The following is a 22,770-nucleotide window of genomic DNA, read 5'->3' as shown; positions in this document are numbered from 1 at the left end:
TGATTCTCAGTTTAATCAGCACCAACCTCCCTTTATATATGCTGAATAGACCTTTTTTTTAAAAAAAACTGTTCTGGGGACTTCCCTGGCAGTCCAGTGGTTAAGACTGTGCTTCCCATGCAGGGGGTGTGGGTTCGATCCCTGGTCAGGGAACTAATATTCCATATGCTGCATGGCTTGGACAAAAAAATTAAAAAGAAAAAACAAACAAACAAAATTATTCTGGAATGAAAATCATGGATAATATAACCCATCTACACACATAACTAAAAAACAAACACTAAACAAGAAAACATCCTAGCTGTAAAGGAGGAACATTGCAAAATAGCAAAATAATAATATATTTCAAAATATAAAGGCTGAAACATGTCTACAGTAGAAATACAAAGAAGTAGCCATTTGCTTGTACACATATACAATACAATAACTATAAATGCAAACGTTACAGCTGCCACAGGTGTGTTCTTTTGGTTCCTCAAGCATAAGGGTGGCATGATTTTTCCAATATGATGTACAACTTCTTGGTAAGGTTCTGACTATATCAAAGTATAATCTTCCATTGTTTTTCACATAGAAGAAGTCTTAGAAAATTTAGTGCGTATTAAAACTTCAAAAAAAAAAAGCTTGGCATATGTATAATGGAGTTAGGCCTCAGACACATAAGGAGGTGTCTGGCAGGACATTGAAAAGTCTGATGGAATGTGAGACGATATTTTATTGTGTAGGTTTGTGGCATTGCAGTTGTTCAGCATCCCAATTACATGTTGATACCTTCCTCATCCACCGTGACCGTGACAACCCCAAATTCCCTTACAAATTTCGAAAGCACACTCTAACAGCTCGTTGAGACACACTAGGGTAAGATGTTTTCTGGCTCTACATTTGGTGGGCAGTTGGTTTGACTAGAGTAGACAAAAGGATTTGGAGTTCTACACTTTGTGTGAAAAGTTTGAAAAACAAAAAGTAACAAAGGTGTGATGGACTAAACAGATTTATAGTTTACGGAACTCAAAAAATAAGAGTATAAAGAAGGCAAATAGGTGGAGAAAAGTCAGTTGGCTCCACACCAAACTGAAGCCCTTCCTCGCTAGGCTTGGAGGTAACAATAATGAAAGCCAATTGAAATCTGAGGAAAAGCTTGCAAAGGAAACAAAAAGTTAAAGTGAAGTAAATAAAGAAGGAAACCAGTAAAAGTCTGAGCAATGGGCAGAGAAAATAGGTAGAAGTACTGTATTATAGACAGACTCTTTATAAATTTATTATTTGAGTGAGTCTGAGATTAAATTTGTGGCTTTGTAAGAAAGAAATTGGTTTCAGAAGAGAAAATTTGGCAGTGGAAGAATAAGGAATCTAGGAATTCCCTGGCGGCCCAGTGGTTAGGACTCCAAGCTTCCACTGCAGGGGGCACAGATTCCATCCCTGGTTAGGGAACCGGCATGCCACGCAGCATGGCCAAAAAAAAAAAAAAAAAAGAATAAGGAATCTAAAATGAAGGGAGAAATACTGATTGGAAAAAGTTTATTCAGAAAGAACCATGGTAATATATATTATGATACTAATTATTGAAAATAGTGTGCCTATATATTAATTACTACATTGGTATATATATTTTTTCATATTTGGCATTTCTGGCACTTTCAGCTTATTGGCTGTGCACATATCTGACCCAAAGTCCCTGCCTTTGTGAAGTGAACATTCTAATGGGGAGGAGGACAGAAAATCAACATGTAAATATGTGCCAGGGGTGATAGTGCTTGGGAGGTGGTCGAAGAGGGCATCGCTAGTGAGCCAAGACCTGAAGTAAGGGAGTCTTGCAGGTCGCTGGGGGATGAAGATTCCAGGCAGAGGCAGGAGCAAGAACCCTTGAGCTGAGAGCAATCAGATCATGCCTGGCTTGTTTGAAAACCAGAATGAGTAAGGGCGAGAGTTGTAGGAGATGAGATTTAAGGCAACTTGACCATTAGAAGGACTTGGTTTTTAATCTGAGTGAGATGGAGAGCCAATGGGAGTTTGGGGCAAAGGAGTGGTGGGAGCTGATCTGCATAGTAAAAGAATCACTCTGGCTATTTCCTAAGAGACAGAAGCTGTTTCCTGTTGGGCAGAAGCTGGGAGACTAGTTAGAAAGTTTTTGCAATAATGCAGGAGGAAAATGATGGTGTCTTGGACGAGGGTGCAGGCAGTAGAAGTGGTAAGAAGTGGCTAGATCCTGGATATAATCTGAAAATAGAGTCAAGATAGGACTTGTGGTTGGTTATGAGAGGAAAGGGGTCAAACATGTCTGCAAGATTTTTGAGCTCAATCTCTGAAAAGATGGAGTTGCCATTTGCCAAGATGGAGCAGACTAGGGACAAGCAAGTCAGAGGGAAAAGGATAGGAGTCAGTTTGGGATATGTTAATTTGAGGTGCCTATTGGGTATCCAAGTGACAATGCTGAGAAGGCAAGTGGATATACAAATGTCAAATTAAAGGGAGTCATTTGGGCTAGAGATTTGAAGTTAGGAGGCATTAACATATTGATGGTATTGAAAATCGCAGGGCTTACATGACAGAAAACTTCCTGAAATGTGTGTAAAATATTTGTTTGTAAAATATTTGTTTTTATTTATTTACTTATATATATTTTTTGGCCATGCCGCTTGCAGGATCTTAGTTCCCCGACCAGGGATTGAACCCGGGCAGTGAAAGCGCCGAGTCCTAACCACTGGACCACCAGGGAATTTCCAAAATATTTGTTTTTATAAATTGCTTATTTTAAAGGCAATGGGAGAACTTGATATTTTCAAGTCTGTTATGAATCATTTTGTAAAGAAAAATATGCTGTATTTTATCTTTTGGGTAAATGTCAGGTGAGTAAAGGCATACCTAAGTCATTGTATCCATTTACTCTTGCTGCTGTAACAAATAACCATGAATTTGGTGGCTTGAAACAAAAACAAATGATGCTCTCACAGTCTGGAATCCAAAGTCTGAAGTCAGTGTCAGTGGGCTGAAATCAAGGTATGGCAGGGCCATGTTCTCTCTGGAGGCTCTAGGGGACAGTCTGTTCCTTGCCTCTTCCAGCTTCTGGTGGCTGTGGGCATCCCTTGGCTTGTGGTCTCATCACTCCAATCTCTGCTTTCATGGTCACAGTGCCTTCTCCTCTTCTGTGTGTATGTCTGTGTCAGATGTCCACCTGCCTTTCTCTTACACAGATACTTGTGACTATATTTAGGGACACCCAGATAATCCATGATAGTCTCATCTCAAAGTCTTTAACTTAACCACTTCTGCCAAGACCCTTTTTCCAATACGGTAACATTTTCAGTTTCCGGGGCTTAGGACCTGATGTCTTTGGGGGCCATTATTCAGCTGCACTGTAGTCACCTACGCAATTTCTAAACTGGGGTTTTGATATAAACAGTCACATACTCTTAATAGCAAACATAATTCCTTCTTCTCTCTGGGGACATTTAAAATGTTCCACAAAAAGTCAAATTCCATGACGTCTCTATGGCACTACATAGCTAAGAAATACTATTTCTGGATCTGTGTTGACATCATTTGATGATACTAGGTCAAATATACTTTGGCATTAAAGAGTTACCGTAAGTTATGGTTGCACAGTTACTTCCTCTTAAAGGATACTCAGGGTCAAGGACAACGTCTTCTTTCATCACTAAAATTTCTCTCCAGTGAGTATAGGTTACAGATCCTCTCATAATTCATCTCAAAATATTCCAATGTTTTGCCAACTTCTGTAAAAACAGGTAATGCAATAAAAAGTGAAACCTTCATAAAATTTATTACTAGCTTATTTATTTAAAAAAAAAGAAGACAAAGCCATACGTTTGGCCATGGATCCTCCAGGTTTTTTTCCCATGTGAAGCAATTTGTACCACATCATTGTCAATTAATCTTTATTTTATGAGCATTTACTGCACAGCTATAAGCAATTCCACATCAAAGGCATTCTCCGTATTTAATAGAGACCTGATAAATGGGTCTACACATAAGAATTGCTTCTGGTCTTGCTTTGTGTAGTTTTATTAAGAATGAATTTAACATTTGCATAGGACCTAACAAGGTTAGACATACAAGTGTTTAAAACACACACACACACACACACACACACACACACACACAGAGGAATATATAAACATAGACTTCTCTGGAATTAAATAATGTTTAATAAAACAAAAATTAATTGCAAAGTATAACTTTGATTTTCAAAAATCGCCCTTAAAGAGGGGGAGGGGCATGTCAAAAGGACACAGGAACCGACCTGGAAGAGCTACCAATGGCCAAAGCTGGACCAGTGTGAACAACAAAAATAATGTCGTATTGAATTATAACTCAAAGTAGAGAAGAAATATGCCTGAGTCCACACTGATATAAATAAATAATTGAATGAACACACAAATGAGGGAGAAAAGACACATCTTGCAGGATACCATATTGTGTGTGTAGATACCCTCCCCTTGAGGGGGTGGGGCTTAGCTCTGCTTCCTTGAGTGTAGGCTGCACTTCAAGACTGCCTTCCAAAGAATAGAGTATGGAAAGGGAAAACTAGTCACTTTACAATAGAAAAACTTGGTAGACATTACCTTAACCAAATGATCAAGGTTAAAGTTAAGCCCTTTATCAAGGGCTACTTGGCTAATAGAAAGCAGAGCATGGGAATGAGAAGGGGACATCTTTATAGAACTGTGATGTAACAGTTTTGTTCTGTTCCTTCTCTCCTTAGCTCTAAAACAAGTTGAAGGTCAGTCTCTTCAAAGCTTCTTTGGAGTAGCTACACATTTAGGTAAGATTAATGAATGTTACATAATGCAGTGATTCTCCACTGCAGCAGTTCCCCCCCTCCACACCCATCCCCATATTTGGCAATGTACGTGGGTGGGCGGGTGGGATGGCTACTGATACTCAGTGTGTAGAGACCAGGGATGCTGCTGAATCCTACAGTGATTCCCCCAGCAAAGAATTATCTGTTATCAAATGTCAATAGTGCCAAGGTCGAGAATCCTGAACTCATATGCATACATCTAATAGACCTTTATTGGGTACCCACAATATCCCTCAAACCAGGCTACACTTTCCAGATGACACAATAGGACATGGTCCATCTCCTCAGGAAGCTTACCACCATGTTGGGGAATTGGAGAACAAGTGAAACACTTCAAGTAAAGGATATGACATTATATATATAAAGGCCACACTGGCATACAAACCAGAACCAAAATGAATAGTCCAGATCAGTGTTCTGGGTTGTCTAAAAAGGTAAAGAGTTATCTAGAATGGCTCCGTGTAGGAGATAGGATTCTCATTGGGCCTTGATGGACCCACAGACTTTAGATCTAGTGAGGAGGAAATAGGAAGATGGAAAGAACCACGATAGCTTACTTTATTTTTTTTATTTTTTTAAAAAAGTTATTTATTGATTTATTTATTTTTTGCTGTGTTGGGTCTTCGTTTCTGTGCGAGGGCTTTCTCTAGTTGCGGCAAGCGGGGGCCACTCTTCGTCGCGGTGCGCGGGCCTCTCACTATCTCGGCCTCTCTTGTTGCGGAGCACAGGCTCCAGACGCACAGGCTCAGTAGTTGTGGCTCACGGGCCTAGTTGCTCCGTGGCATGTGGCATCTTCCCAGACCAGGGCTCGAACCCGTGTCCCCTGCATTGACAGGCATATTCTCGATCACTGCGCCACCAGGGAAGCCCCAGTTTACTTTACAAGTACCAGGGATATTCTTGGAATAAAACACGAAGAGTCGCGAAGTCTGTTGATACACTCTTCTTTCAGATCCTAGTTACAGACAGAACCCTACAGTTTTTTTTTTTTTTCACACAAACTGAGAAGAGGTTTCAATGTGGGGGAGGGTGAGTCAACAGAATTCGGGTGAAGACATTGGGTTGAACAGCTGCACACCTCCCCCATCTCGCGCTGAGAACCCCTGCCTTCAGAAGGTGTCACCCATCTGAGAATATATGCTGTCATAGACATGAGTAGGCTAATATTCTTTTCCTTTTGGTCGCATCATTCCTCACTGGTAACTTTACTCTTGGTTCCTCTTTTTGCCCTTTGCTCCCCATCCACACTTTTTAATATGTGATGATCCGTAACTGTAGAGTGTACGTTGTTAATGGAACATCGCTACCGTCCATAGTGATGATAGCAACACTTTCAAGGCTCTTTGGAAATGGATATTGCGAACTCCATTGTTGAAAAGAAGCAAAGATACAGTTCTCGCCAGACTCTTGCTGACGAGGTGACTTAAAACATTTTAAAGCAAGGTGTCTGACCAGTAGATGGCGCCCTCCTCCCTTGTGTGAATGAGTTATGAATGGATAGGCTCTCCCTTTGCCCTCCCCTCCCCCAAGCACTGTTGTAGAGAAAACCCATCGGTTCCCAAGTCCTATCCAAATCTTTTAAATTCATCGTCTTTTCTTCATTCGCTGTCTAATTCAGACCCTCCCCATTTGTCTCCTTTAGAATTACAGTAATATAAACCTCTGGCCTCTGGTATCCTTCTGTCCGAACCCATCCAACACACTACCATCAGAATCACTTTCCAACAACACAGATTGTCAGTGCCCTGCTGCTTAATTGTGTCCTGAGGGAGGGAGTGGGAGAGGATTCTCTGTGAAGGCAGTGGCAAGAACAGGATTGAAGTAAGTGGAGCCCTTCTCTAGACAACAATTTTTTCATTTGGCTGGAGTAGGGCTGGGGAAGGGTGATGGGGCTCTGTGGGAAAGGTAGATTCAGAGCCTTGATCCTCCCGCCAGGGAATTTTAACTTGCTCAGTTAGACCACAGAGAATCACTAAGAGGTTTTGAAGGCAGAAGGGTTAGAGCTGTGCCTGAACAAGGGTAACGTGACCAGGCGTGCGGACTGACTGAAAAGGAAAAGTTCAGGGAAGAAGTCAGCTTAGCAGAGGGGAAAGGACAGAAGCATATATGTGGTAATTTGCAGTTTGCGAGATTCGGAGAAGTAGTTCCTCAACCGTAATATTCATCAGTAAAATACTTCATTACAGAATCAGTGTCAGGAAACATCTAGGAAAGCCAGGAATTTGTCCACATTCCCTGATGTCCTGTTTGCATATGCATGTGTGGCTAGGCAATACATCCCCTAGCTGCCTCTGGGAAGAGTTTTAAGTGCCAGAAGTGAAGCCACTACGTGTGTTTTAGTAAGAAGCAGGAAAAAGAAAAACAGCTTGAGCTTCCTCTGCGTATCACAGGCTTTCATGTGTTATTATTTAGCAGTACAGTGTCAGATTTAGATTTTCCACCTCGAGGAATTTGGTTTAGCTTTAATTAGTTGCTGTGAATCTTTCTGAGCCAACTCTGGGAAGCATTTATCTAGAAAATAGTTTTTCCCTAGAATATAAGCTGGATAGAGGGTGTAATTTTTCTATCAGCCTTTGTATCATGTTCACACAGTTGTAAATTCTCTCCAGCCATCTGGATGATTTTAGCCACAGCCCACCATAGTTATATTGGTTAATTACTTATTACTCATAATTTTAAATACTATAAGATTGAGGCCATCAGTATCACCATCCAAAGCCCTGTGAGGAGCTGCAGGATCTTAGAGCACGAATATTTTTTCTGAGGAAAGATGATGCTTGCAGGTTATTCTGCAAAGAGGCAACTGATGCATTTTTCATCCAGCAACTTTTCAGAAAAACAAGCTTAAAAATACCAGACAAATGAAAAACAGACTTCAGCAGTTACATGCAGCTTCCTGAGTAACTGAAAAATGTGCCTCTTGTGGTTAAAATGAGGGATCTGTTTAATATGGATGAAATACCAACACTCCAGGCATTTTCACTGACATTTCACTGTGACTTTTTGAACTTGGGAGTGCTGACAGGAAAACCTATTCTTGCTGCTCTGCGAAGCCTGCAGTCAGACTGCAGAGCAGGGCCAGGAGAGGTAAAAGGCTATGCCTGGTTCAAGTTCCCCCTGGTTTGTGTGTCTTTCTGTTTGGATTTCATTTTCATTCACATTGTTGCACTTTCCAGCTTCTGGATTCCTGCTCTGAAACCAGTTAGGAAACCAGGCAAGGGTTTGCTTTCCTGCTCCCAAATCCCATCGCCTCTCCAGCGCTGGGATTGCTTACTGGACCAAAGTGAAAACGCTCTCGCTGGGCATTTGTAAAAACCTTCTCTAAAGGTCAAGGGGCACTTCTGTACCTTGGATCCAGAAGCTACCCAGAGTGGCTGGACAAAGCACTGTGGCACCCGGGGTACATTTGAGAACAGGTTCAAAGGGTAAAGGAGCCGAAGGGGCCCCCCTTTTCCGATCCTCCCCATCGCCGGCCGGCCTCGGCTCTCCGCGGCAGCCCTGCCGTCTGGCAGTAGCCCGGGAGAGACATGCTGTTTTGTTTAAATCCTCCACATTCTTTGCCATTTCCCCATTGGCCGGATGGGGCTACCCTCCCCGCCGAGGCCGCTGCTGATGTCAGCTTCGCTCGCGCTCGCTCCTCCCGCACCCACCTCCCCGGCCCGAGGCACACTGCAGCTCGGCGCCGACTCTCCGGCCCCGGCGAGGTGGCTGCAAACTCTCGGGCACGCACGGCGCTCGGGGATCCGGACTCGGGGGAGGGGACGCGCACGGAAGGCGCCAGCTTCCTCCCGCCCGCCCCTCGCAGCCGCGAGCCGAGGTCGGAGGAACCCGGAGCCCCAGCCCGGCAGAGCTGAGCGGCGGCGGCGGCGGCTTCCCTTTTCTCCCCCAGCGAGCCCTGAAGCGCCTCGGGGACCGGCCCTAAAAAGAGCAGGAAATCTTGTTTACCGCCCGGGGAGCACAGCCGATCGAGCCTTTGTCTGGAAAGTCAGCATCTCTGGCTCCGTCTGCAATGTGTGCCTGGTGACATTAGCCTTGGGCAGACCGGCCGGAAAAGGGGGGTCGCCAGGTTCAGATCTGGTTTCAGAGGCGAATCGAGCGGGTGACTTTTGTGCATTCGTTTTAATTTTTGGAAATATCTCTTTTTTTTCCTCCCTCGCCCGCTGCCGGGCATGTCCTGATCTGGCGCCCGCTACTACTGCCCCGGGCTGCCGATCAGAGCGGTTTCCAGCGGTTCTCCCTCCCTCCCTGCCTGACTTTGCAACACCGCGTTCCAGGCGGATCGACCTCGGCGAGGAAGGAGGCGGGGGAGCCGCGAACACCAGGACCCAAGCCTTGACATGCTCTCGGGCGGAGAGGAGGAAGCCAGGACCTGAGCGCACCTACGGGGCTGCTTCGCCGCCCGGCTCCGAGCACGGGGCTCCGGGCGCGTTGCCCTGCTCCTGGGCGGCAGCCTTGTTGGTCTGGGGGAGCCCCCCTCTTCCCGCCTCGGGGGTCCGCGGCCGGCAGGACCATGCTGCTGAAGGAGTACCGGATCTGCATGCCGCTCACCGTAGCCGAGGTAAGCGCCGCGCCGGGCCCGGCCTCGCCCACTCCCAGTCCCCGGCTCCGGGGCGCCGCGCCTCCCGCCTCCGCCTCGCGGGCGGCGGGGAAACCCTGGTGGAAAACTGCCTCCCAAACCGGGAGGCTGGAGGGGGAGGAGGAAGTGGAATTGCTGCTTCCACTTGTCACCCCAGCAAGGAGGGCGGCGTTGGGTGGGGCGGTGGACTGCAGGTGGGTTTTGGGGGGGGGCACCCAGAATCCAGATTGCTGGGGATCAGAATGCGCCAAAGGGATTTGGTCGCCCCCTCCCTCCAATTAAGAAAATGAATAAAGCAAACCCAAGAGCCCCAAGCATGCCCTGGTAGCTGGGGGGGCATCCCGACCTGGCGTGGGCCCAGGTTCCCCTCCCGCCCTTCGCTGGAAGGTTGGGGTAGGGAGAAGCCCTTCGCCCTCGGGATTTGGAGGGCCCGAGCCCCGCTCCGGGGCACCTCGGAACCCTCGGGGGGTCCGTTTGGGCTCGGACCCCTTGCCATCGCCGCCAGACTGGGCGCCGCTCCGCCACGCCCGCGCTTCGAGGCCCCCGGACCTGGCTTCGACCTTTCTCTAACCGCCTGGGTCGGAAACTTTCTGCGTGTCTTGTTTCTTGGGCCGCGGGGAGAGCTCTCTGCGGGCGAGCGGGGAACGGCGGGGGCTGCGGCGCGGCCACAGGGGGGAGCTCCAGCACGTGGGTGCGGGCCTGGTCCGGGTTCCCGGGTCCCGCAGCTGCAGGGCGAGGGGAGGGGGCTTGTCCTGGGCTCGTCCTCCACGCGCTGCTCAGGTTCCTTTCTCCCGAACCCCTCCCTCCCCACCCCCTCCCCCCACTCCAAGCCTCAAGCTCGATCTTTCAGGAAACGATGACTCAGTGAGGATTATTCAGGCCCCGGCTTTCCTTTATTCCCGCTCTGCCTCCCTATCTTTGGTGATTTCACAATTGCTTAGCGCTTGTCCAGGGACATCGTGGGAGCGTGAAGCCAATCAAGGCAATTTGAAACTTACCAGTGTGGTTTGGTGTGGCAACACACATGACACCGGCGACTCAAACCGTGTTTATGTTTAAATACAGTGCACTTAATCTGTCAGACATGTTACTGAGCCACTACTTTGGGGAAGGGGCGAGGTGCTTTGGGAGAGAAAAAGATGGGGACTTGTCTTCATTTGTTGTCTGGAGCAAGTGTTAAGGCAAGAGCCAAGTACAATCCAAGGCAAGATCAAAGTATAGCTCCGAGTTTACAAAATGTATTCTAGGGACGCTGGCTGCCAAAGAGATCAGCCCCCACCCCAGTGATCAACCGAGCCGTGCAGTTCGTTGGCTTTGGAGGAGATAGCATTTGAGCAAGGTCTTGAAGGATGGATGCCATGTGGGTAGGCAGACCGTGTAAATCACGTGGAGAAGCAGCACACAATGCTATGTGGACGAGGGGAGAGGCAAATGAGTGAAACTGGTTAACCGGAGTTTTTCTAGAAAAGGTTGAGATCTTTCCACCCCTGAGCAGATGAGTAGTTCAGCTTGGAGGTGTGTCTGCTTCCACTCCATCTCCTCCTAATGACTTTATTTATTGAGAGGAGTTTGGGATCTAGGGGCAATGCTGGTACTGCATGAAATGCCCCCCATTGCAGGTGATAGTCAAGAAAGTAACCAGCTCTCGAATCTTCTCTGCTACCTACAAAATCTCTTTATTCTGTTTTTTTCCTTCTCAGTCTTTCTTGAACCCTCAGGCACGGCTCTTTCTCCACTTTTTTTTTTTGTACTGAAATAACTACAACTTTGGGGTGAAGTAATCATATTTGAGTGGTATAGGTGGAGGCCCTTCCTTTCTTGATTGGCAAATGAAATAAGACTCGGCCTGTAATATAATGTATAATTATAACTTAATTAATGTGTCATTCATTTGGACCAAAGCATGATCCAGTGTCTGTAAGGTCATATTCCGAAGTAGTTTTCTTCTTTGTTCGTGAAGCAGTGGGGCAGTTTAGATTGAGGAGGGTTTCAAAGCAGAAGGATTCAGATTAACCAAATCAGATGATGGATGAGGACACGAGGCCCAGCTTGCCAGAGGTTAGACCCCTAGGGTCTGATTGGTAGTGAACCCCACAATCCACCCTCCACCTTAGCACTGTGTCCTCCCAACCTTAACACTGAAAACTGGGAAGCAATTATCTTCAAAGAAGACAATTACCATCAACTTCGGTAGACTTTTAGAAACCTCACTTTTGCTACAACTGTTGATTTGCTTTGGGCCTGATTCAACCTACATGAAACTTCTAGGATTTGTCCCTGTTCTGACAACCACAGTTAATTAGTAGCAACGTCCATACTTTTAAAAATGAGGCAAATGCCCTTGTTTTGGAGAGTCATCAAAAGGACCAACACTGTATGTCCATCCTTTTTCCCTGGTCTTATCTAGTTTAACTCTTCTTGGAGGGGAGTGTAAGGGAGACTGGTGTGTTATCCACATTTTGCAGATGAGTGAACAGAGATTCAGAAAGGTTAAGTAATGTGCACCAGGCCACACAACTAGTTAATAGCCAAGCCAGAACCAGAGCCATGGTAAAACCATTAGTATTTGTTTCTCCTTACTCTGCTTCTTGCCCGTTACTCATGTTTAATCCAGAAAAAAAAAAAAAAATCTTGAAAACAGATAAAGTCAGCACTGTCAACTAAATGAAAAATCAAAGACCTTTTGAATTGGTATAGAGTGTGCTAGTTTCTACTATTTTTCTCGCCTTATTTTAACTCATAAAGTATTCCTTAGTTCCAGGAAAGAAGAACAGCTCTGGGAGATAAAGCAAGTAAAGCTGAATTACAGTCTAGATCAGTGTTGGTGTTTTGTTTTTTAGACATTCATATTAGAGTAAAGAATTATAAGTAACATCCCATGGATTTATTTTAATTAAAAAAAACCCCACTTCACTGGAATAGTCTCCTCATTTATTTTCAATGTTGTTGTCTCTGAACTAAATATAAGCCCATTGGAAAGTTCTAAACAGCAAAGGTCCCTGGGGGCCAATAGTTGCCTATGAAGAGACAGTTGTCATTGTCTTCATTTGAAACATTTGGTGATATAGATGCTAGAATTTTAGACTTGGAAGGGCCATTAGAGGTGGTCTAGAGTTGAACCATTTCATTTTGTGGAGGAGAAGACTAGAGCTATAGAAGGTGCAGTTAGTTGCCCATCTCATAGCCAAGGGCAAGGTCTAGGCCAGAACCTGGAGCAAAGCTCTTTTGCTGGGATTCCTTGTTGGAAGGAAATATTCCTAAGCCGAATGTGCAAAGCAGGAGACTAAATCAGTCTCTAGTTGGAAGGTGGGTTGGAGACTCTGACCTTGTCTTCTTAGGGGAATTTTAGGGGTTGTCAGCTGCCCCTAAAGGTGGCCAGGGGCCTCTCTTTGAAGCTGCTTTTGTATAACAAGTCCACTGGTTTTCCTTCGATTGTATTTTTTTGGGGGGTAGCTTTTGGATGTGTGGCTCAGTGCAGATTATGGTGGAGTTCAAGGCCTTTCCCTCCGAAGCCACTCCTTGGTGCTGCCACTGGTCCCAGCATCCTGATCCCAAACTGCATCTTCAGGACTCCACGGAGCACAGTCTGATCACGCCTCCCTGACAGGTCCTTATCAGTAAGATAAGCATCTTCCAAGAGCTGAGCACAGCCCAGTATGATCTAAGGTGGGAATCTTTTCAACTTCATTGCTTGCTTTGGTGTTTAATACTTCCTGTTCTGACTGCATCAACATTAATGTCTGGGATTTACTTGTGATCTTCAGGGGATTTGATGCACAATGAAAAACAGAAACACTCCCCTCCAAGAAAAGAAGAAAGAGAGAAAAAAGAAAAAAAAACCCAACTTTTTAACAGAATATTATTTTATTCTTTGTCCTGGCAGGGAGCCAGCGCACTTTATCCAGGCTCCCCCAAGTCCCCAGAGAATTTTCTTGCGCACATTTCTGAGAACAGATTTGGGATCGGGGTGATGCCGTCTCCGGAATGACATAAATGAAGATGCCAAAATGCCCAACGGTGCTCCTTTTTGCTCCGTTTTAAAGCATTTTCGTGAAATGCATCTGCAAACCTATTGGGGTAGAAATTCTTTAAGGAAAGAGGTTTTTTTTTAATATATAAATTTATTTATTTATTTTTTGGCTGCATTGGGTCTTTGCTACTGCGCGCAGACTTTCTCTAGTTGCGGCGAGTGGGGGCTACTCTACGTTGCGGTGTGCGGGCTTCTCGTTGCGGTGGCTTCTCTTGTTGCAGAGCATGGGCTCTAGGCGCGTGGGCTTCAGTAGTTGTGGCGTGCGGGCTCAGTAGTTGTGGCTCGCGGGCTCTAGAGCACAGGCTCAGTAGTTGTGGCGCACAGGCTAGTTGCTCCGAGGCATGTGGGATGTTCCCGGACCAGGGCTCCAACCTGTGTGTCCCCTGCATTGGCAGGTGGATTCTTTTTTTTTTTTTTTTTATTAAAACCATTTATTTACTTATTTATTTGTTTATTTACTTCTGGCTGCGTTGGGTCTTCGTCGCTGCACGTGGGCTTTCTCTAGTTGCGGCGAGCGGGGGCTACTCTTCACTGTGGTGCAGGAGCTTCTCATTGTGGTGGCTTCTCTTCTTGAGGAGCACGGGCTCTAGGCGCGCGGGCTTCAGTAGTTGTGGCTCGCAGGCTCTAGAGTGCAGGGTCAGTAGTTGTGGTGCACAGGCTTAGTTGCTCCGTGGCATGTGGGATCTTCCCGGACCAGAGCTCGAACCCATGTCCCCTGCATTGGCAGGCAGATTCTTAACCACTGCGCCACCAGGGAAGGCCAGGAAAGAAGTTTTAAGTTTGATATTTTCATCAACACTTTGTTTTCTGTACAAAGTGATATCCTTGAATGTAAAGGAGAAAGACTCCTTGGATTAATCTCATAGACCTTCTCCAGGGTTCCTCATAAACATAATTTTGGAATTTTGTTTTTTAAGAATGAGCACTATTTTGACTTTTTTTTTTCCTAATTGTTAGCTTAGTTGCGAGGGACAAAGGCTGGGGTTGTGAGTGATTTCTGGGTGATCCCGGTAGCTTCTCTGGCCTGTTTCACAGTCATCAAGGAACAATGTTGCTCATTGCTGCCCAGCTGTCTCCCAAAGCTCCCTTTTTGGTTGTGAGGGGCACCTGGGAAGTGGGGGGCGGGTTAATGGATCAGTGCAAACCTTTCACCACTAACAGAACAGACAACAAGGAGCAGATGCTGGCTTCCTGGCGGGTCAGTGAAAGTGACTTTGTGGAGAAAGGACACTGCATTTTCCCTGTGATTTGGGTGTGAATGCCTGTCACATGAAACAGATTCTAGGCCTTGGGAGAAAAAAAAACCCCACAACACTATTGTTAACAAAAGCCTAGTTAAAAGTGGGTAGTAATTAACTTTTGCTTTTCATTACAAAGGCAGGGGGCGAATTCCCAAGGCTCTTAAAAATCAACTTCAAAACACTGTATCTGATTGAGTATAACTGATATTCAGGGAAAGTGAGGCATCTTCGTTTCAGAAAGGCTCTCATTTTGGTGAATGGAGAATACTATTTTTTATAGGTAGTTTTTTAAAAAAATAATCTATTTTCAACACTTAACCTCTTTAAAATCTCTTCCTTGCCCCAGAGTGTCAATCAGGGAAGTGTGTGTGTGTGTGTGTGTGTAGGGCAGAGGGTTCACAAAGATGTTTTGTTTTGTTTTTTTAAATATAAAAGTGTGTGCACAGTGACAGGCAGTAAGTGTGTTTTTCAGGGGCAGCGATTACTGGAAAAGTACGTGAAGGTTCATTGCTTTGGCGGCCTGCGTGAGGGCGCAGGTGCCCTGGCTGGCCTCTGTGGATTCTGGCCTGCTTTCTGTTGCCTGGAGGTCTGTATGGTCAAGTAACTCTGAAAACTTTTTTGAAAACTAGCAAACATGTCTGCCTCTGTTCAGAGAAGAAGAAAAATACAGAAACCAGCTGATTTGTAGCAAGAAGTCAGGAAGGTTTTACAAATCTTTAGCAAATTCAGCTCGCTGGGAGCCGAGAAAAAGAATTTCAGATTGCAGACTGCCAACTGCCTGCCCTCTGTGTCTCATGCTTGAAATCAGGAATTTTGTTGTATTCCCAAGTGGAGATTTTTTAGTAGGCTACATGGCAGATGAAGTTGAAGTGTCTTATAACTATTAAAACTGGAAAACAAATTGTATCTGGAAAATGTAAAGTTTGAAAAAAGTATCTTATGCAAACTTATAAGCAATTCATACAAACAGGATCTCAGGGGTGCACACCTCCAGGGGGCGCCATTTACATGGAACCCAATGGGAATGGTGCAACGTGATAGCCCTGCAGCTGACCAACTGCCTTTGTCAGTCCTCTCAAGCTCCCCAGCCCCTGGTGCTGTCGTGTGTTAAAACTTGAGAGTTAATAGCAGTCTTGCAGGTTTATAAGTGGATATGTGACCTCCTCAGAGACATCTTCCCTGACCACTCCATATAAAATAGTTTTCCCCTATTATTCTCTGTCTTTACACTTATTTCCTTCATAGCATTTATCTTTTAAAAATTTTTTATTGGAGTATAGTTGATTTACAATGGTGTGTTAGTTTCTGCTTTACAGCAAAGTGAATCAGTTATACATATACATATAGCCACTCTCTTTAAGATTCTATTCCCATATAGGTCATTACAGAGTACTGAGTAGAGTTCCCTGTGCTATACAGTAGGTTCTTATTAGCCATCTGTTTTATATATAGTAGTGCTTATATGTCAATCCCAGTCTCCCAGTTTATCCCTCCCCCCTTTTGCATTTATCTTAATCTGTACTTATTTGTTTACTTGTTTGTCATCCACCTCCATCACTATCTTTTCAACGTGTAATCCACATAAGAAAATATTAACAAGATCTTTTATTTTTCTTTCATACGAAGTCTTTGAAATCCAGTGTGTATTTTCCATTTGCAGCACATTTCTTTTTTTTTAATTAATTAATTTTTTTTCTATTGGTGCGTAGTTAACAATGTTGTGTTAGTTTCAGGTGTACAGCAAAGTGATTCAGTTATACATATACATGTATCTTTTTCAAATTGTTTTCTTTTAGGTTATTACAGAATATTGAGCAGAGTTCCCTGTGCTAGCACATTTCAATTCCCATTGGCCCCTTTGCAGTGCTCAAGAGTCACATGTGGCTGGTGGCTGCCGTATTGGATAGGGCAGCTCTAGAGCTTAAACCTTGGGTCTGGCACACAGTAAATGCTTGCTCAGTGAATGGATGAGAAGAAGCTGAGAAAAATAGGAACCTTTTAGGAAAGCTGACCCTAGGTGTTTTCCTTCACACTGTTTAAGTTTTTCACGTAAGCTTTATACCTCTTGAAATTTTGCAAACTAGAGATTCTTTTTTATTAAAAATCCCCTCATTTTAAAATTCCACAGTGGTACCTCTGAGAAGTTTGAGGCCATTCATTCCTGGGAGTTAATGTAATCAGTCTGCCTTCCTCCAGATTCCTGGAGGAGTATATTCAATATCTATTGTTATATAATAAAATTTCCCAAACTTAGCAGCTTCAAACAATACCCATTTATTATCTCACAGTCTCTGTGGACCAGAAGTCCCTGTGGCTGGATTCTCTGCTCAGGGTCTCACAGGGTTGAAATCAAGCTGCATGTTCTTCTGGAGCTTGGAGTACTCCTCCAAGTTCACGTGGTTGTTGGCAGAATTCAGTTCCTTGTGGCTGTAGGACTGAGTCCCCCCTTTCTTGCTGGCCATCAGCTAGGGGCCAGCTCTTAGAGGCCACCTGCTATTTCCTGCCATGTGGCCCTCACCACAATGTGGCCGTTTGCCCCTTCAAGGCCAACAGGAGAGCATTTGCTGCAACTTTGAACCTCTGACTTCTTGTCTCTGACCTCTACTCTTTTTCAAAAAGAATGGTCTGATTAGGCCCACCCTCATTCAAGGTGAAGGAATTGTACATATACAGGGTGTGCACACTGGGAACCTCAGGGATCATTCTGCCTACCATAGGGAGATTAGCTGAATTGAAAGTTTCTGTTGGAGGAAAGAAGTAGTTATTTCTCGTATCTAGGAAACTTAGGGATCTGGAAGGTTCAGGCTGGCCCTGGGGCAGCATGAAAGTGTTTATCACAAATGCTTACTGAACTCTTACTCTGTGCCAGGTGCTAGACCTGGTGCCAGGGATGGAGCAGCAAACAAGGCAGACACGATCCCTGCCCTCTTAGAGCTTACAGTCCAGAGAACGTTGGAGAAGTTTCCTTGCCATCTTAAAATAGATTATGGTGATGGTTGCACAGCTCTGTGTAAATATATTAAAAACCATTGAGTTGGTATGTAAAATACATCTCAATAAAGCTGTTTTTTTTTTTTTTTAAAGAAGTATCTATGGATTTTTCCAGCAGAATAGACATCTGTGTTCAGAGAGAGAGCCATTGACAGAAAGCACGGAAATTGAATTAGGAGTACGAACACTGAAAAGTTATGGTCTCTGTTCTCAAGAAGATGACTCTGATTGTCCTGAATTTAGACAGCTTTTCAAAGGAGGTTGTTCCCTTCTGCAGCAGTGTGGGGAAAAAAAAAAAGAAATTTGCCAGATTTGGACTAGAATGACCACAATTTAGGTCAGAGTTTGATACTTAGGGGCAAAAAGGTAATCACAACTTGAACAGCTACAGGGCTTTAGGGTACCGGGCGGGGGAGGGAGGAGACATTCATTGACAGATTTCACGATCCTCAGGAACAGCCCCCCTCCCCACCCCTAATCGGGGACAGAGGCTGGCAGCAGCCATCGTTAATGGAAGGAACAGTAAGTACCCGGTGACCTTTCTGGCTGTGGTTCCAGGTGCAGTCCTCTGCTTTCTCTGCACATTGAGTGGGAAAGGATGTGTTGGCAGAATGAATCCTGGAATATGTGTTCTGGAGGAGATGGTTCTACATGAGAGTTGAGTCCTCTGCTTTATTCATCTCTGGCAGATGTCCTTGAGACTTTCCATCACAGGCTTCATTATAAAATAGGCTAAATGACTATTTAAACTGTGTGTCAATAGTCTCTGTCTAGGATGGCAAAATCATGCCGCATTAGGCTGGGCAAGTCTCCCAGGATGACACAGAGTTAGAAGGAACCCCCCTGTGCCCAGGACACGCTGTCTTGGCCACTAGCTTTACCCGTGACAGAGAAAGGAGTCTAGGGTCACTGGCCACTTCCTGGCTTATGGCCTGAGCAACATTATACAATGCTGTTTGTTGATTTAGAAACACGAAAGCCAGAGCTCACCAAGATTTTGACATCAAGCATAAAGTGAGTCATTCTTTCATTTCCCAGCACTCTGACAAAGGGGCCGGCTCTTAAAACTCCTTTTTAGACTTTAGTGACAGTCGACTCATCCACCTAAACAAGTAGCTAATGTAAGTTCTTGATCAGATTTATCCAATGATTCTTCACTTTTTTTTGATCTTTCTTTTTTTTTTTTTTTGCTTCTTTTAAGTTTGGGTAAAGCACGGCCTTCTAGAATTCCTGTTGTTCCCAAGCAAAGAAAAAACATAATCATCCTTTAATTTCTTTAGAATTAATCTGACAATCTTTAGGGTGTTGTTTCTTTCCCAGAATGAATCACCTAGAGAAGTAAGATTGGCCAAACAAATGTAATTTGATGACAACCTGTAATAATGTTGTTTAAGCACCTAATCTAAGCAACTAATCTCCAAAGACTGCTCCTGTCGCATGTCACCTACACACTCATACACACACCATTTAGGTCTGATTCTATTTGCCGTGTTAAGGTCAGATCCAGGTGTTTCTGAGCATTAGTTTGTGTATTTTTATACCCCAATTAACTGATCTGTGTATTTATTCAGAAGAAAATTTATCAGCTGGGGATAGAGAAGTCACCATGAACTTGGATGCTAATATAATTAAGTGATTGATGCCTTCAAATGCATTAGGTCTTATTGGCTGGATTAGTTGGAGTTCCCCAAAACTCTCCAATATTTTCTAGTTTTAACCGTCGTGGTGGGATGGATTTATTTATGTATTTATTTATTTATTCTTAAAATGACCAAGTTTCACTTATCTCTTGACTCTCTGGCAAGAGTGTTTCCAACTGGCATAGACCGTTTATAGAAATGGTGTAGGACCTTTTAATGAATACTGTGCCCACGCTTCCTGAAAGGTATCGTGGAGGACTGAATAGTCCCTAGGAAGTGCAGGGTTACACTGTTCATTTTGCTGACCTGAGCCATCTCTGTCTTTGTGTCTTACACAAATTGTGAAAGTTGCTTGCCCTGATTCTCTCTCTCTTTTTTTAAAAATAAATTTATTTATTTATTATTTATTTTTGGCTGCTTTGGGTCTTTGTTGCTGTGCGCAGGTTTTCTCTAGTTGCAGCGAGCAGGGGCTGCGGTGCACGGGCTTCTCACTGCGGTGGCTTCTCTTGCTGCGGAGCACTGGCTCTAGGCGCACGGGCTTCAGCAGTTGTGGCACGCAGGCTCTGTAGTTGTGGCTTGCAGGCTCTAGAGCGCAGGCTCAGTAGTTGTGGCGCACGGGCTTAGTTGTTCTGTGGCATGTGGGATCTTCCCAGACCAGGGCTCGAACCCGTGTCCCCTGCATTGGCAGGTGGATTCTTAACCACTGCGCCACCAGGGGAGTCCTCACCTTGCTTTTCTGTACATAATAAAATAGCACTATGTGCCTCGGCGACGCATCCCATGAAACCTGCTTGGAAAGTAAGAGCTTTAAAAATTCAGTTTCTGTTTTGTATGCTTGGATGGCAAGCAGTCACATTCCGCGTGCGAAGGAGGCAAAGAGAAATTACATTTGTCCAGCGCTTTCTTGTTTATTTAGTCCTTGTAATGGTCCTGTGAGTTGGATATTATCGTCCCGTTTTACAGATGTGGATCACAGGTGCTTGCATGGCTGGTCCATGGTAGACCTGGCTTCATGCCCATGCTGGTCAGACTTCCGAGCCCAGGCTCTCTGCTTTCTCAATTCTGCCTTCCCTAGAATCCCAAAGCTGGAAGGAGCATTAGAGATTATTTAGTTCTATCCCTACACACACACACACACACACACACACACACACACACACACACACACACACCCCTTAAAGATTAAATAACTTGTTCAGGATTATCAAAGGAAATAATTAGGGGAAGGGAGTTCTTCTGTTCCAATTAAGCTAACAGAGCGGTCCATAAGTTTTATCTCCTACTGAACAATCAATTTTACTCAAGTATTAAACCAAGTGACATCCCTCAGTTTAACTTTGACAAATGAATCATACTCCTCTTTGAAAAGAAGTTTTGTAGTTCATGCTCTAAAAAGAGAACCACCCCTACACTTTCAGAAATTATTCCTTTTAATGGCAGTGACAGCCTTTGGCTTTCATAGACATCTTTAGCCGAGATGTTCGCTGATAAGCAGCTGTAGGTTTCTCAAAATTAGTATCTGGAAATAACAATGGGAACAGACAAGTGACACCATGTTTCTGGCACATTTCGTTGAAAACTTAAACCTCTTCACATGGAGGTAAGCAAACTGGAGGGTATGAAAAATGATCAAAATGTATTAGTCAGCACTGTGTACTTTCCCTTCCTGCTGAGATGGCGGCTCCTTGGAAACTTGTGTCTCACCTTTACTAGCATTGCCTCACAGGCAGTTTACAAACCACATGCACAAATTCATATTGCTCCTGTAGAGTCACACCTCACGTGGGCTAAAATAAAATTTTTAACTTGATAAGATTATTATTCCGAAAATGGAGCTATAAAAGGCTTTTTTCAAAATTAAAAATTGTCCTCCAAAGACATTTACCATTATCAGGAATGTTCAAAACAATGAAAAAAATCCAAACAAACCTGTCTTAAATTCTACGGCGGAGATTCAGAGATGTTTTGCTCTGTGTCAACACTATGGAAATAAACATGTAATGCCCTAAAATGAACTATTTGAAGGGGACCACACTTAATTGGATGTGTACATTCAGGTCAGTTTTTTAAAATAATTTTTAAAAAATTATGGTAAAACATATCACGTAAAATTGCCATCTTAACTTTTTGGTTTTTTCCCCACACTGCGCAGCATGCGGGATCTTAGTTCCCTGACCAGGGATCGAACCCTTGCCCCCTGCAGGGGAAGTGTAGAGTCTGGACCGCCAGGGAAGTCCCCTTAACTATTTTTCTTAAACTTATTATTTTTAACTTTTATTTAATTTTATTTTTATTTATTTATTTATTTTTGGCTGTGTTGGGTCTTCGTTGCTGCACGTGGGCTTTCCCTAGTTGCTACTTTTCGTGTGGTGCACGGGCTTCTCATTGAGGTGGCTTCTCTTGTTGCGGAGCATGGGCTCTAGGTGCATGGGCTTCAGTAGTTGTGGCACGCGGGCTCAGTAGTTGTGGCACACGGGCTTAGTTGCCCCGCGGCATGTGGGCTCTTCCCAGACCAGGGATCGAACCCGTGTCCCCTGAATTGGCAGGCGGATTCTTAACTACTGAGCCACCAGGGAAGTCCTTAACTATTTTTTAAGTGTAGAATTCGGTGGCATGAAGGGCATTCACATTGTTGGCCAGCCATCACCACCATCCATCTTCAGAACTCTTTTCATCTTGTAAAACTGAAACTCTGTACCCATAAACAATAACTCCCTATCCACCTCCCTGCAGCCCATGGCAACCACCATTCTACTTTCTGTCTATGAGTTTACTATTCTAGGTATCTGGTCAGCATTTTTTTCTTTCCTTTAAAGCACTGGTTTATTACTTTATCATTAAACTCATACATCATTTCCTGAAGCAAACTTAATAAAACTTGAATTAACAGAAGGTAACTAGAAATATTTTCTGAATTCTGCCTTCTTTCAAAGGAGGAAAATGACAAGATGGACCTGTATCCATGTTTTGGGTGGCATTAATGACTCAATTAGTGACCTATACCTTTGTAGCAACAGCTGGAGTGCCTGACAGTTTTAATTCAGGCATCCTACTATATTGTCATTTACCACAAAAAGCGCATTTTTGCTTGGAATACTTACTAAGGCAGGAAAAAGTACCAGTGCATTTTAGAAGTATTTCCAACAAAGTTGTCACTGACAAGTGTTCTTCTATTAAAGTAGAAGACAGAATATTTGATTAATGATAATGCTTTATTCCTGTACCAGGTGGAAACAGACATCAATTGGACTCTTTTTCTAAATAAAGAAATACAGTTAAAATGTTGGCTTTTTTTTTTTTTTAGGATTTGATAAATATTTAACTCAGGAGAAAAAAACTAATTTGTTATTATGACGGCTTATTAATAAGTTAACTTTGCAACATTTTCATTGTTGTCAATTCTCTTAGTGATGTCTGCAGGTAGAGTTTTCAACTCACTAGCCAACAACCTGGATTTCATTAGATTTTAT

The 22,770-nt window shown here is 44.0% G+C and overlaps 1 protein-coding gene across 1 annotated transcript in view; it reads left to right on the top strand.

Moving 5' to 3' along the window:
* Positions 1 to 8,310: 8,310 nt before the first annotated feature.
* The window catches only part of PITPNC1 (phosphatidylinositol transfer protein cytoplasmic 1), a 258,228-nt gene continuing 243,768 nt past the window's right edge, over positions 8,311 to 22,770 (top strand). Inside the window, exon 1 of the mRNA XM_028167335.2 lies at positions 8,311 to 9,380. Within this exon, the coding sequence (XP_028023136.2) occupies positions 9,333 to 9,380 (48 nt within the window). The 5' untranslated portion in view covers positions 8,311 to 9,332. The remainder of the gene's footprint in view (positions 9,381 to 22,770) is intronic.

This window comes from Balaenoptera acutorostrata, chromosome 20 (genome assembly GCF_949987535.1).
Source record: "Balaenoptera acutorostrata chromosome 20, mBalAcu1.1, whole genome shotgun sequence".
In the NCBI taxonomy this organism is placed as follows: Eukaryota; Metazoa; Chordata; class Mammalia; order Artiodactyla; family Balaenopteridae; genus Balaenoptera; species Balaenoptera acutorostrata.
Note: the sequence above shows the minus strand (reverse complement) of the source record. Positions and strands in the feature narration are given on the sequence as shown.